Here is a 14143-nt window from a genome sequence, read left to right on the forward strand (position 1 = left end):
GTGCTGAGCCCTGGTATATTGTATTATATTGTGTTACAGTGTGTTATCTTGCATTCTGATCTCTTGTTTAGTAAATTAGTTTGTTTCTCCTCAGAACGTTGCCGCTGTTTTGTTTTGGGGCCCATCTCTCTATCCTTTATCCCTGATCCCTTTCCGGGGTCCCTCCACCCTGCCAGTCACGGAACCGGGCCAAACCAGCCCATAAACTGTTGACAAAACCCCATTCCTGGAGACATTCGAGGTCGGGCTGGACGGGGCTCTGAGCGACCGGATCAAGAACCTCCTCAGACACTGTACACCTCCCCTACAGCCAGCCCAGGGCCTCACAGAAACCCACAGTCCCCATCAGCACCCCTTATCCCTTCCCTGGGCTCCCCCAGAACTCCCGTTTCCTCCTTCTGACTTCCCTTACCCCTCGGGTCACCCTTGGGATCTCACAGTCCTGACAGGACCCCCCTCACCATCCCAGGACCCCCATATCCCACCTGGGGCTCTGCTGCTCAACCCGGCGTCCTCAGTGAGCCGTGCCGCAGTGCTGCACCCTGAGCCCTTCTGCAGCGCTGCAGGACGGGACACACGCAGATCCCAGGGCAGTGGGCACAGCTCTGCGTGTCACCACCCGGCCCAGGAACGCCACCCTGCGCTGCCTGTGAAAGTCTTGCCTTGGCTCCTGGCACATCTTCCATCTCCAGAGCACACGAGCAGTGTCCCTCAGGCTGCGGCTCCGGGTTGACCCCGCAGCGTCCAAACGAGGCACCCTGCAGCAACCTACATCTCAGGATGGGCTGCAGCTGCGCCCCAGTGCCTTCATTACAGAGAGGAGAATGAAGGAGCGCAGCGGGGCATATTTGCTCCTGACATTTCCCCCGTCTGCATTGGCTGTGCCATGGGAGCGGCATTTGTCACAGAGCTGTGAGTGCAGGTGTGTGTGCATGCAGGGTGTGCAGAGATCATAGAATCACAGAACGGCCTGGGTTGAAAAGGAGCACAGTGCTAATCCAGTCCCAACCCCCTGCTGTGTGCAGGTCGCCAACCAGCAGCCAGGCTGCCCAGAGCCACATCCAGCCTGGCCTTGAATGCCTGCAGGGATGGGGCATCCACAGCCTCCTTGGGCAACCTGTTCCAGTGCCTCACCACCCTCTGGGGGAAAAACCTCTTCCTAATATCCAACCTAAACCTCCCCTGTCTCAGTTTAAAGCCTCTTGTCCCATCACCACCCACCCTCACACACAGCCCTTCCCCTCCTGTTTATATGCTCCCTTCAAAGACTGGAAGGCCACAATGAGGTCTCCCCAGGGCCTTGTCTTCTCCAAGCTAAACAAGCCCAGTTCCCTCAACCTTTCCTCACGGCAGAGCTGCTCCAGGCCTCCGATCATCTTAGAGGCGGTGTTGAACATCAGTGTGCATTGCACGTGGGTGTGAGCAGGGTGTTTCCACGTGAATGTTAGTTTTGCACGTGCGTGTGTGTGCACACGGCTGTGTGCAGGGCTGGAGCTGCACTCGTGTCTTCATGCACGTTGGTGTGCGGAGGGGTGGGTTTGCACTCGGGTGTGTGTGCGTGAACACGGGTGTGTGCATCAAGGTCTTTGCACAAGGCTGTGTGGTTTTGCACACGTTTGCGTGCACGTGGATGGAGCGTGCACACAGGGCTGTGCAAGGATGTGCTTGCATGTGCGTGTGGTTGCACAGGTGTGTGTGCAGGGAAGTCCTTGCACGTGGACGTGCGGTTCTGCACAGGGCTGTGCACACAGATCTGCGTGCAAGGGAGCGGCGGAGGTTCCTGGGAACAGGAGATTCCTGGGAGAGGCAGAACTCACACGAGAGTGCTGGAGAGCACAGGGCCGGGAAGCACAGCTCCGCAGCACTGCGCTGTGCACAGCAGCCTGCAGGATGGCACCGATGGAACCAGGACACGGCGTCACACCAGGCGCTGCAAAGGAAAAGCTCCATCCCAGCCCACACAGGGACAGGCAGGCAGGCGTTGTGGAGGGCTGCACGACAGAGGGGCGCCTTCTGAGTGCCACGACCTGGAGTGCTGTCTGTGGGCAGAGCAGCGCCGGGATGGTGGTCCTAAGCTGCAGAGATGCATGTTGATAAATCCTTGTTATCCTGCTTTACAGGAGTAGGGTGTGACAAGAAACCAATGACTACCAGTTTACAGGAGGTAATGAATTTAAAGTTTCCCTTCTTCCCTTGGCACTTAGCTTACAGAGTTCTGCAGTGCCGGGTGCTGGTGTCATACCTCTAAGCCACAATATTGATGGGCTCAGCTGCCACCAACTGGTAGCTACTCAGCCACCTTGTGTGTGAAACGAGGAAAAAACGCCATTCTGAACCCACAGCACCTCAAAGCCCCTTCAAGAGCCCCCAGTACTGCCCTGAGCCCTCCAGTTTTCCCCGCTGCCCCTTCAAAGCCTCAGGAGTGCCAGCAGCACCTCGTGCCTTAGGATGCCCGGTGGATTTCACAAGGATGCTCCCATCTCCTGCATTGTGATCAGTGGCAAAAGTATCCAACGGCGCTGACCGGAGCTGGGGGCTCAGCGGTGACATACAGGGAAACCTGCTGTGCTGCAGCGTGAGCCTCCGGTCCCGCTGCTGGGCACCGCCGGGTGCAGCCCGGCTCCGTCCTCTGCGCAGCTCCCTGTACGGACCGATGGCCGCGCCCGGGATCGCCCCGAGCCTCCTCTTCTGCAGGCTGAGCCGCCCCAGCTCTCCCGGAATCCCACCCCAGCCATTTCCCACGCGGTGCCGAGGAGGGAGGGGACGCGGGGGGAGCGACGGGGCCGGCGCTCGCAGTGCTACGACACGGCCGTTTGCGCCGCCCCGTCCTTACCCGGCGGTGGGTACGGGGACGGGGCGGCTTATTGGAGCTGCAGAAACGACCGCGGGCAGAAGCGCCGAGAAACGAACGGGAAACGTTTAATCCACGAACGCACACAGCGACAAACAGAGAAACGACCGCGTTGCCAACCGGCTCCCGTACAAACGGCGACTCTGGAGGACGGCTCGGTGCCGGCGGGGGATGGACAGGCCCCGCGCCGCCTTCCTCCGACCGCCCGGCGTCCCCGAGGCACGGGGCGGGCGGCGGCGCAGCGCCGCTTTCCCCGCACGGAGCCCCGCGGCTCCGCCGCCACTGCAGAAGGGGCCGGGCGCTGCGCGCGGGGTCCTTTCCGCCCGCTGTCGCGCCGTCATTGCGTCATCACCGCGCGTCCCGCAGGGCCCCGGCCCGGCTGCCCGCGGCGATGCCTGCGGTTGTTGCGTTGCGGGAACTCAGCGCAGCCTGCAGAGAGCGGTCCGGCGGCACGGGAAGATGGAGGCCGTGCGGTGCGAGTGCCTCAGCGGTGTGTGCAGCCCGCGAGGAGCCGAGCGGGGCCGGGAAGAGGAAGCCGTGAGAGTCCCGGGGAGGGACGCGCGATGGCAGCGTCAGCGGCGGGCTCGGCTGCTGCCTCCTCCGCTCCTGACGCCGCGCGCTGGCGCACTTTGAGAAGCGCCCAGAAGCCGGAGCCCGCTGTCACATCTGTGGGGTTCCACGGAACGCGCAGACGTGGGGTGAGTTGAGGTTGGATATCAGGACCAACTGCTGTACGGAAAGGGTTGGTAAGCACTGCAGTGGGCTGCCCAGGGAGGGGGTTGAGTCACCATCCCCGATGTGTTTAAAAATCGTCCGGGTGCGGTGCTCAGGGCCGTGATTTAGCGGAGGGAGCAGCCTGGAAGGAGCGGTCCTTGAGAGCAGCCCTGCGGAGAAGGACCTGGGGGTCCTGAGGGATGAAAAGCTGGACATGAGGCAGCAGTGCTCCTGCAGCTGGGAAAGCAAGTGGGATCCTGGGCTCCATCAGCAGAGGGGTGACAGCAGGGACAGGGAGGTGATCGTCCCCCTCTGCTCCGCTCTTGTGAGGCCCCATCTGCAGCACTGCGTCCAGGTCTGAGATTGAATAGAGACTGAATATGAGCCAGCAGTGCGCTCTGGCAGCTCGAAAGGCAAATGGGATCCTGGGCTCCATCAGGAGAGGGGTGGCCAGCAGGGACAGGGAGGTGATTGTCCCTCTCTACTCTGCTCTTGTGAGGCCCCATCTGGAGTACTGTGTCCAGGTGTGGAGCCCTCAGTACAAGAAAGACATTGAGATTTTGGAAAGGGTCCAGAGGAGGGCGACTAAGATGATCAGGGGGCTGGAGCACCTCCCCTATGAGGACAGGCTGAGGGAGTTGGGCTTGTTCAGGCTGGAGAAGAGAAGGCTGCGGGGTGACCTCATTGCAGCCTATCAATACGTGAAGGGAACCTACACCCAGGAGGGGAGTAAACTCTTCAAAAGGGCTGACGACAGCAGGACGAGGGGAAATGGTTTTAAGTTGAAGGAGGGAAGATTTAGGTTAGATGTTAGGGGCAAGTTCTTTACTAGGAGAGTGGTTAGGCCCTGGAACGGGCTGCCCAGGGAGGTTGTGGATGCCCCGTCCTTGGACGTGTTTAAGGCCAGGTTGGACGGGGTCCTGGGCAACCTGATCTGAATATGTATGTTTGGTGGCCCTGCTAGGCAGGGGGGTTGGAACTACATGATCCTTGGGGTCCCTTCCAACCCGGGTGATTCTGTGATTCTGTGATTCTGTGACCTGTCTGCAGCCCCCAGTACCAGAAAGACAGGGAGCTGTTGGAGAGGGTCCAGAGGAGAGCCACGAAGCTGATCCGGGGACTGGAGCACCTCCCCTGTGAGGACAGGCTGAGGGAGCTGGGCTTGTTCAGCGTGGGGAGAAGAGAAGGCTGCGGGGTGACCTCAGTGCAGCCTTTCAGTACCTACAGGGAGCCTGCAAACAGGAGGGGAATCAACTCTTTGAAAGGGGAGATACCTGCAGGACAAGGGGAATGGTTTGAAGTTGAGGGAGGGGAGCCTGAGGTTGGATGTCAGGGGGAAGTTCTTTACAGAGAGAGTGGTGAGGTGCTGCAACAGCTGCCCAGAGAGGCTGCGGATGCCCCGTCCATCCCTGGAGGTGTTCAAGGCCAGGCTGGATGGGGCCCTGGGTGGCCTGGTGTGGTATTGAATGTGGAGGTTGGTGGCCCTGCGTGAGGCAGGGGGTTGGAGATTTGTGATCCCTGAGGTCCCTTCCAGCCCTGGCCATTCTGAGATTCTGTGAGGGTTGTTAGAGTTAGGGCAGTATGGTCAGGCTGTGGTTGAACTCGGTGCTCTTGAAGGTCCTTTCCAACGTGAGTGATTCTGTGATTCTGCGGGATGCTGTGTGCTGGATTGCTGTTCGTTGCAGAGCAGCAGCACAGGGCAGGACTGGGGACTGGGAAGATGGGGGTGGTGAGGGCAGTGTGCGGCCGTGGGCTCCTCCGGCGGTCCCAGGAAACATCTCCACGTGTCTGCGGCTGCGTGGAGGTGTGCTTGTCTCCTGCTGTACCAGAGATGGAGGGGATGGCGCTGACTGAGGGCAGGGACTGGAGCAGCACAAAGGCGCCGTGAGGCGGCCGCAGTCAGTCCGGCCGCAGCACAGACAGATGGCGCTGCGTTGGGTTTTCTTTCTGCCGGCTCTTGTGCACTCACAGCACTTCTGCCTCCCTCCTCTGTTGCACTGACCTTGCTTTTGTGCTGCGATCTGCCTGTTTAATAGCCCTGCTTCCTGCTTATCGCCGTGCTGTACAGTCACAATCTCTTCACCAGCAGCTGTTTGCTGGAAAACTAATGCTCTTGCTGGTTTTTATTGCAGCTGCCAGCTGCTGGTGGACCTGAATGAGAAGAGATTGACCCAAAACTCGAATGATGGTGAGTGTGCTTGTTTGCAGTGCCACGCTGTGCCAGGCATTTGCTGCAATCAAGTCAGCGTAGGGAGTGTAGGTAAGCAGGAAGAGCACTGTCTGTCTGTCTTGTTATGAGTGGTAAATGTGTAACTTCTGTTTCTTCCTATAGAGGACAATGCACGTCTGCTTTTCCTGCTTGAGAAAATCCAACTGAATGCCAGCTCACAGAGGAAGTATTTTTCCAGATAAACTCTCTGGGCATGCTGTTCTCTCCTGGTTGAACCCAAAGGTTCCACCCATGCAGAGGTTATTCCTGTGCCCGTCTTCCAAAGCCCAGGCTCCATGAAGGTGAGCACTGTTTTGCTGATGATCTTCGTTGGAACACAACTGCCCTAAAAATTGTTGGAAAGTGGAAATGGAGCTGCCCTTCGTGTCCTGAAATGCAGCTGCTCTGGAGGTGTGGGTCTTTGTGGAGCTTTGTGTGCATAGCTGTAGTCCTGGGGCTGTTGAGAGCTGGCTGTGTAGGGGCCTGGAGGTGGCACAAGAGCAGAGGGCACTTGTGATTCTTGCGCAAGCAGCCTGACCAGCTTCCATTTGTTGCTTGCAGGCACAGATGAAGATGCCATCACTGACGGCTTGACCAAACTCAATGCTTCCCAACGTCAGCGAGTTCTGATCACCTACAAGAGCACTCCTGCAGGTAGGTGCTCTGCAGAGATGTGTGAATGTGGTTGGGTCACTGGGTGAAAAGCGAAAAACGACCCAGCCTCCATAAGAGAAAGGTCAGCAGAGACTTTACCTGGCCAAGGTTGTTTTGTTCCTGTTCAGTTCAGAGCAGTTGTTGATGCAAGGAGGGTTGGAGCCTGAAGAGAAGTGGTGAGCAGCTCAGTTCCTTCTGTCCTCGAAGGCCGCACCTTCTGCCAGCTCCTTTCTCCTCTCTTGGCCTTCTAGGGTTTGATCGATGACTGGAAGTGACTTGAAGCTGAGTGGGAATTCTGAGAGGGTGATGATTGGGATGATGACTGCCAGCACCGTGTGTGACGTGCAGAACTAAGGAGGGCTGTGAAGGTTTGGAAGTCTTCCTTTCGAATGGCTCAAGTTCTGGCCAAGGACTTGCTGCTTTGTTATGTATGCCTTCTTATTTATTAACTCTTAAAGAAACCTGGCTGCACGTCACAAGCAGGTGCTGGTATCTGAAATCTTGCTTGGCGATTCCCTAGGGAGCAGGAACAGGTGAAGGCTGCCTGATTGAAATTCTGGCTTCTCGCACCAGTGAAGAGATTGGTCGCATTGATGAGAACTGCGAGCTTCGTAAGCAGAGCAAAAGGCCAGGCCTTGTCCTGCTGCCTGCCATCAGTGTGTGTGTGTGCAGGCAGGCGTGATAGGAAGGAGTCTGGGGAGCTTTCAGGTGTGACAAACTGGCCAACCTGGGTGTTGCTGTTTGTGCAGAGAGAAGCTAGACTGGAATTTCAGCAGCAGCTGAGCTGGTGTAACTGAAATGGGGAGGAGCATTCTGTCTGTCAGCAGGACGTGTGGCTCTCTTGCCAGTTTCTTGCTGTCTGCGCTTCTTAATTGGAGGCTGCAGCACTGATGATGATGGCTGGAGCGCTGCAGTGATGCTGAGAGCCCTGGGCCCAGCTCTGCACCCAGCAGGTGATGGCTGGCAAATGTTATGGGCAGCACCCAGGCGGTGGCCCTGCTCCTCACGGGTGCTGTGTGTGTTCCTGCTGGAAGCTGGCTGCTCCCTTGAGGATGGCGTCGTATCTGACACATCTGCCGTGTTCCCAAGGGTCCTCGTGTCCCTCGCGGCGCTGAGCCACGCTGAGGGAGAAGGGGCTGAATGTTCAGAGCTGTGGGCACAGCTCTGCACTCGGTGGTGAGGAGCTCCAGGCTGGCTTTTTCTCACCCTGTGCGTCCCATGGCTGCTCCTCAAGCCCAGCTTCTGCAGGGAGGGGGCTCTGACTCTGGGTGTGTGTGAGTGCTGTGGGCTTTTCTTTAAACATGCCAGTAAAGTGGGTTGCTGCTCGTTTCAGAAGGAGCCCAAAGCACACCTGAGCTGCGTTTCGCTGTGTTTGTGAGCTGTGTTCCCTTTGAAGGACTCCATTATCCATCTCCAGCACCCGTTCCTGAATGGGGAGTTCTCAGGAGTTGCTTCCAGTAGATGCTCTGGTGAACCGAGTCTTCTCTCCTTGGGTCCTTGCAGGGAACAGAGGTGAGGGAATGCATGTGGATGATGGCCTTGCTCAGCAGATGCTCAGGTGTGTAGCAATGTGCTTCCCAATCTATTCTTGTGCATGTGATGTGTGGTGAAGAGAAGCCAGCCTGTGAAATGGGAATAATGGTTCTAGTCTCGTTTGCAAGCCTCTAATGAGAGTCTGTAGACTGGCTGGCTGCTTGGCAGGGGCAGTGACATTTTGGCTGTGGGTTGCCGTGCCTGGTTGGTGCTTGCTGGAAAATATCCATGGTCTAGACAAGCACAGGCCAGCAGTGCTCTAGCTGCAGGAATTAAAGATCTCCTGTATGCCCAGCCTTCTCCATCAGCCTTACTTTGTCATCCACAATGTCTGTCAGTGCCTGTACGAAGCGGGGGAGAAGAAATGGGGAACAGAGGAGGTGCAGCTGATGTCCGTCCTCTGTACACAGAACAGGGATCACCTGCTGAGAGGCAGCACCCCTGCACAGTGTGCTGGGTTTTCCTTCCCTTCCTTGTTTGTGCGTGGTGCCCTTGCAGGAGCTCCGTAGCTGTTCAGTGGATGTGAACTCCTCTGAGGCAGCAGGTGTCCTGGAGAGAGCCCCAGTGCATCCATTCCGTTCGGGCTGTTTCATTCCCTCCTGAGACTGAAAGGGGCTTCAGAAACCTCAGTACAACTGGCTGCAGCTCCAGCATGGAAAGCAGAGATCACAAAGTGATCTCCACGTCCTTGTGGAGCTCCAACTTGTCACCTTGCTCTCTGAGCGTGGAGCAGGACCAGCCATGCTGCGCTCTGTGTGTGTGTTGCCTGTGGGGCTGGAGGTGGGGAAGCTGCCCCAGTGACTGCAGAAGGGACTTGGGCTGCACTGTGCCTGCTTACAGGTCAGCCTCATCGTCTTGCTCTGTTTGCCTTGACTGGTGGGAGCGTAAGCCACCAGGTTTGTGTGTGGAGCCTTTGCTCTCAGCCCATTGCTGTCACTGGAATGGTAGCTATTAAAGAAGGACTGTCCGTAAAGCGCGTCTCATCAGCACTGCCTGATGCCTCCTACCGAGCTGCCTTGTCCTGGGGTTGCGTGCCAAAGGTGCCAGCACCTCCTGCTGGGACTCCTGGATCACACTGCCCTTAGAACCCTGCTCGTGGTGCCTTTGTGATGTGCAATTCTCTACCAACCTCTGGGTTACACCTTTCTCCTAAGCCCCACGCTCCTGCCTGCTAAGCTGTGGTTCTTAGCACTACAGAACGTGGCTCTTGTTGGCTTTTGCAGGTGTTTGTAAGTGGTGGTGATGTTGGAAATGCCCAATAATTTTCCAGGACGGTGTCTCTGATAAAGCAGGTTTTATTTGCAATGGCAGTGTTGGGCCTCCTGCAAGCAGGAGCGCGCACAGAAAGCACCTTTTATGCCCTGCTGCCCGACGCTGATCCCTTTCTGCCCTGGCTCCTCACTGCTGAGTGCTGCAGGTTCGCACTCTGTTGCGACACTTCGCTGATCCCACAAATAGCAAGTGCACACAGATCCTTGCCATGCAGACACAAACATCTCCGTTGGTTAATGGCCTTCTGACCATTGCTTTCTTAACAAACATCTGGTCGTCACTTTCGGATGCCTGCTTTACAGCATAAACGTAAACCTGACCTCTTCATTGTTTAATTACCCCCTTGGCATTTGCGCCCTTTACACTGGGTCACCGTTCTGGTCATCCGTCTGTCCTTGGATCGAGATAAGCTTGGAGGGAGGATAGAGGGGAGCATCCTGGATCTGCCTACAGCATCCTGACATTGCCACAGAGCGGGACAGCTGTGCTTTGTGTAAAAGCCCTGGCTCCTTGAAAGCTTGTTAAACGCATTTCACGTTCACTGGCTCACCAGTCTTACAGCATGTTTTCTAGTTCAGAATACTGTACCTACATTGTTTAAAACATTTAAGGTCTATTGCAACTGTGTGAGGAAGAATGTGTCGCACAGCGCAGTAACTGTGTGTCTAAAGTGTGTTCCTGATATGCAGATGATATCTCTCCTTGTCACATCAGCTACTCCTACAGACAAGTTACGGAATGCAAACACGTCGTGTTCTGTTTCTTTAGGTCAGTTGTCCATCTCAACATCCAGCGCAGGAACAACATTTCATTCCCACAGTGCATAATGCTGTGAAGGCATCGCAGGCCGCCCGCTCGTCTCCGCTGTGCTCAGGGGCTTTGCTGAGCTGCAGGCCCAGCGCTGCAGCCCCACAGCGCAGCCTCACGTCTGGTGACGGACTGCAGCTGGAAAACCCTGGCAGCGGAGGACGCTCCTGCCCCACAGAAGGACTCGCAGCTCCAGCGCCCTCAGTGCTGGAAGGAGGCTGCGGTGCCTCCACGCGATGGATGCGGTCCACCCGACAGCTCGTGTGGCTCACCGTGCGAGGCCAGCAGGAAGAAAGGTGGGCACGGGTAAGGCTGCATCAGAAGTGAGTGCAGAGCTGTGGGGCCGGTGGTCCAGGGTGCGGGGGCCCAGGTGGTGCTGCGGGACAGGCGTGACAGGAGGGCACTGGTGGTGCTGCCCGTCCTCGGCTGCAGGACTGGTGCTGGTGGCAGGGGCTCGGGTTCTGTGCCTGCAGCACCGATTTGCGGGTCGGTGTCTGCGTGGGAGGGATGGCACCCATCTCTCTAAGGGAGGCGAGGATGTTTTCGTCAGGAGGACGGCAGCTTCACAAGGGAGGCTTTGAACGAAGAGTGGGGAGGGCTGCTGAGCAACAGGATGGGGTGATGCGAGGGAGAGGGAGCAGAACATCGGCACTGCAGGGTGGCAAGGAAATGCCTGGAGGCACCACGATGGGGAGATCCCCCAGAGCTCCAGAGGAGGTTCTGGTGGGTAACGGGGGGAGGCTGCTGGGAGAGAGGAACGGATGGACAGAGGGATCGACGGAGGAGAGAAGTGTTGGAGGGAGGGAGGGAGGGATGGACAAAGGGACGGAAGGGCCGTGGGATGGATGGAACGCTTGTTGGATGAGAGGATGGATGCAAATACAAGTGGATGGAGGGATGGCCAGGAAAATAGGATTCCTGCCCCAGAGAGCAGTGTGCCTCTATGGGCACCTGTGGGGGTGGCCCTGAGGGTATGGAACCCACCTGCCATTGCCTGGAGCCCATCGGTTCGTTGTAACAGCAGTACACTGACAAAGTGCATGCTGCAATCCTTGAAACCACGGCGTGCTCGTGGATTTTGGCAGCCAACTGACAACGTGGTTTCAACATTGCTGAATAGGCATTTGTTCTCCAGCAAAACAGTTCAGCATCTGCAGAGCGCTGCCAGTAACTGCAGTGGAACAGGGAGGAATTGTGAGAACAGATTTCTGCCTAGAATGCTTTCCAATTTAGTAACTAATGCATTTTATTTTTACTCTTGTAGGATTATCATGAGCTCTAGATATGCAGCTAAAAGAGTCTGAAAACCAGGAGTCCAAACCCTTGTCTGTGGAAGGCCCACCTAGTTACCCAGCTCCTGAGCAAAGAAAAGGAAGAATCAAGTCTTCAGTCAGCACACACACTCCAGTCAGTCAGCTCCGCAATAAAAGCTACCTTTTCCATGCACCTCCACTTACGTGTGGCAGAAAAGTGTTCTGGGCATTCAGCACATTGGATTCACATTCAATTAGCAATCCAAACTCCAAACAGTTATTTATGATTTCTTCTCTCCTTCTGCAGTCTCGTTTCCTCAAAGGGCGCTGCTTTACCCTGACTGGGCTGGCTCCTGCTTTTACCTTCACTGCTATTGGGGCTGCATTTTTGGCTCTGCCAGGCATCCCTGGTAGCCACACTCCTAAGTGCACGTGGTGTAAGATTTCTGTAACTTCTGGGGGGACGACCTTGTTTTTCCCAGGTTGTGTTAAAGCCAGAGGAGGGGGAGATGGTGGGGAGGGAATGGGGTGAGGGGTGGGCGATGGGGAGCTGGAAGGGATGGAGTGGGGGGTGTGGGGGAGGAGAGCAGAATGGAGGACGTGGAAAGAGATGGATGGAGAACAGGGGAGAGGATGGGTGGAGAAGAGGATGGGTGGAAAACGTGGAAGGAGAGATGGACAGAAGCGAAGGGATGGAGAACAAGGGACCAAAGCACCAAACCCCTCTCACCTTTGGGCCCAGCTTCTTCTTCAGTGCAGCTCCTGCGGCAGGCAGGGCCTCAGCTCTTCCCACATTCCTCCCTTCCTGCAAGGTTGCTTTTTTTCACGCCTACTTTGCTGTGCTATGGGTAGCTTTCCTACTTGCTTTCCTGTATATGTTACCATCCATTGCTTTTCACTTTTTATTCTCTTTTTGTTTCATTATTTTCCCTTCAACCCTCCCCACCCCCTCTCTCCTCTCCTCACCCCTACCTCCCATTTTTTCCTTCCCCTCCCCCCCCTACTCTTTCCTCACCTTATGGCAAACTTTCCCAAATAGCTGCAGGCTTCTCCAAGTGCAGATTTGCCTGCCAGGTCTTAATAGACTAAGATGCAACTTTTTAGGAACAAAGTCAATACAAAACAAAAGAACAGAAGAACAGAAGAAACCCAAACACATTTCCACAAATGCCTTTGTTCACACCTACCCATTTCAATCACTGGATGTCAGGGAAACCGAGGAGCTATTCCACTGAGCTGAGGCTTGGCTCTTGGTGAGAGGTGTTTTCTGAATGGCAATTTTTCATTTCGCTTCTGCTTTTTAACTTTCCTACATGTGCACATGTAGCACTGGGAACAGGAGCTGTCAGGCACACAGAATTGAAGGAATCCCATGGAACACCAGTGTGAGGTTGGCATTTCCACTGAGCCGTCAGATGCACACTGCAGGATTGTTCTGGGACCTGCAGCAATGATTCTGCACATCTCCTGAGAAAACTGATAGCACTGCACAGCATCCAGGGCAAGGAGAACTTTCTAAACGGAAAAACAGGTCAAAGAAACGGCAAAGGAATGGAGAACAGGAAGGATTAAAATTTGCAGTAGCAGCTTGAGAGCTGTCTGATAGACTGCAAGAAAAAAAACAGAAGCATTGGTCTTCTGTCCATCAAATAAGTACAAAAATGACAAAGCTAAATGTAACACAAATTACATTAACTGGCTGCTGTTAATAAAGAGACATGCACATCTGAAATGCTCCACAGAATTCCCAGAGATCACACCTTGCCACAGATGCCCCAGGTACCCTGAAAGGCAGTAAGATCTGTGAGCTGCGTTTCTGAGCTCTGTTCCAGAACTCTGAGATGACAGACAGCAGGACTTCAAATGCTGACGTACCAAACTGACACCAGGATTTCCTGCCTCTCTTTAATCACGAGCAGTTTTGAGCACAGCATTACTGCACCGCAACGTTTCAGTTCACTTCTAGAGCCTTCTGCCAGACGTGGGTTTCAGAGAGGGGCAGTAGTCCAGGGGCTCAGGCACTTGCTGTGATCCAGGGCTGCAAATGGTCTTTGTCTACTGAATTTCACCAGACCGTTCCTGTAGCAGGGAGCTGCCCATAGCTTTGCATCAGTCAGCTGGCTCTGAGGGTGCAGGCAAGGCTTTGGCTCAGATAGACCGGTACTCTTCTTTTCTGCCAGTACTTGGCTGACGGAGTTTGTGGCCGTTCTGTGGCATGGAATGCAATCAGCACGGAAGCATCGTTTGTCGTTGTGGATTTTGAGTAAGATTTCTCACCCTCTGCTCATGATGGGTAAGAGTTCAGGTGTCCAAAGAGAATAGTTGAGCCGAGAAAAAAAAAACAGGGCGGGAAAGACAAAGGAACCGAGGTCGATCGGCGGGGCGGATCCGGGCGATGGGGGCGCCGCCGACCCTCACGTCTCGCCACCGTCCGGCCGAGCCATGGGGTCCGGGCTCCCGGGAGTCGGGTGGTGGGAGGAGGACGGGTGCGAGCTGCGATAAACACCCGGCGCGGTCACAGGCGCACGCACAGCTCCAAGTTCTCCCTTAGAAGCTGGTGAGCTGCTGGCACGGGCTGCCCAGAGACGCTGTGCGCATCCCGCCCCTCCGAGTCCGTTCCGGGCTCCCGCGGCGCCCCGGCTTCGGAAGCGGCCGCTTCAGCCGCGGGGAGCGGCGGCGCGCAGGCCGCGCCGGCTGCCATCGGCCCGGGGCGACAGCGGCGGCCCGTCCCGGCCTCTCATTGGTCAGTGCCGGCGCCGCCCCGCCCCCGGCCTCCCTCTCATTGGTCAGCGCCGAAGCCGCCGGCTCTGTCTCTTCTCGCTCCCCTTCCCTTCAGCTCCCCGTCCCCTT

General features: G+C 56.2%; 1 protein-coding gene across 1 annotated transcript; it reads left to right on the forward strand.

The window, feature by feature from the left end:
* Positions 1-2448: 2448 nt before the first annotated feature.
* On the forward strand, positions 2449-13663 carry LOC125685962 (translation initiation factor IF-2-like). Its single transcript, XM_048929501.1, has 9 exons — positions 2449-2506; positions 2555-3549; positions 5698-5753; positions 5898-6076; positions 6336-6428; positions 6680-7039; positions 7762-7940; positions 10002-10346; positions 11305-13663. The coding sequence occupies exons 1-3, from the start codon at positions 2449-2451 to the stop codon at positions 5722-5724; spliced, it is 1080 nt and encodes a 359-aa protein (XP_048785458.1). The 3' UTR covers positions 5725-5753; positions 5898-6076; positions 6336-6428; positions 6680-7039; positions 7762-7940; positions 10002-10346; positions 11305-13663.
* Positions 13664-14143: the final 480 nt, after the last annotated feature.

The sequence above is a fragment of the Lagopus muta genome, chromosome 30, assembly GCF_023343835.1.
Source record: "Lagopus muta isolate bLagMut1 chromosome 30, bLagMut1 primary, whole genome shotgun sequence".
Taxonomy (NCBI): Eukaryota; Metazoa; Chordata; class Aves; order Galliformes; family Phasianidae; genus Lagopus; species Lagopus muta.

Coding starts and splice junctions, on each gene's coding strand:
- LOC125685962 (XM_048929501.1), top strand. CDS start 2,449: ATGCCCGGTGGATTTCACAAGGATGCTCCCATCTCCTGCATTGTGATC. Junction 2,507..2,554: donor CATTGTGATCAGTGGCAAAA/GTATCCAACGGC, acceptor GGTGACATACAG/GGAAACCTGCTGTGCTGCAG. Junction 3,550..5,697: donor ACGGAACGCGCAGACGTGGG/GTGAGTTGAGGT, acceptor TTTTTATTGCAG/CTGCCAGCTGCTGGTGGACC.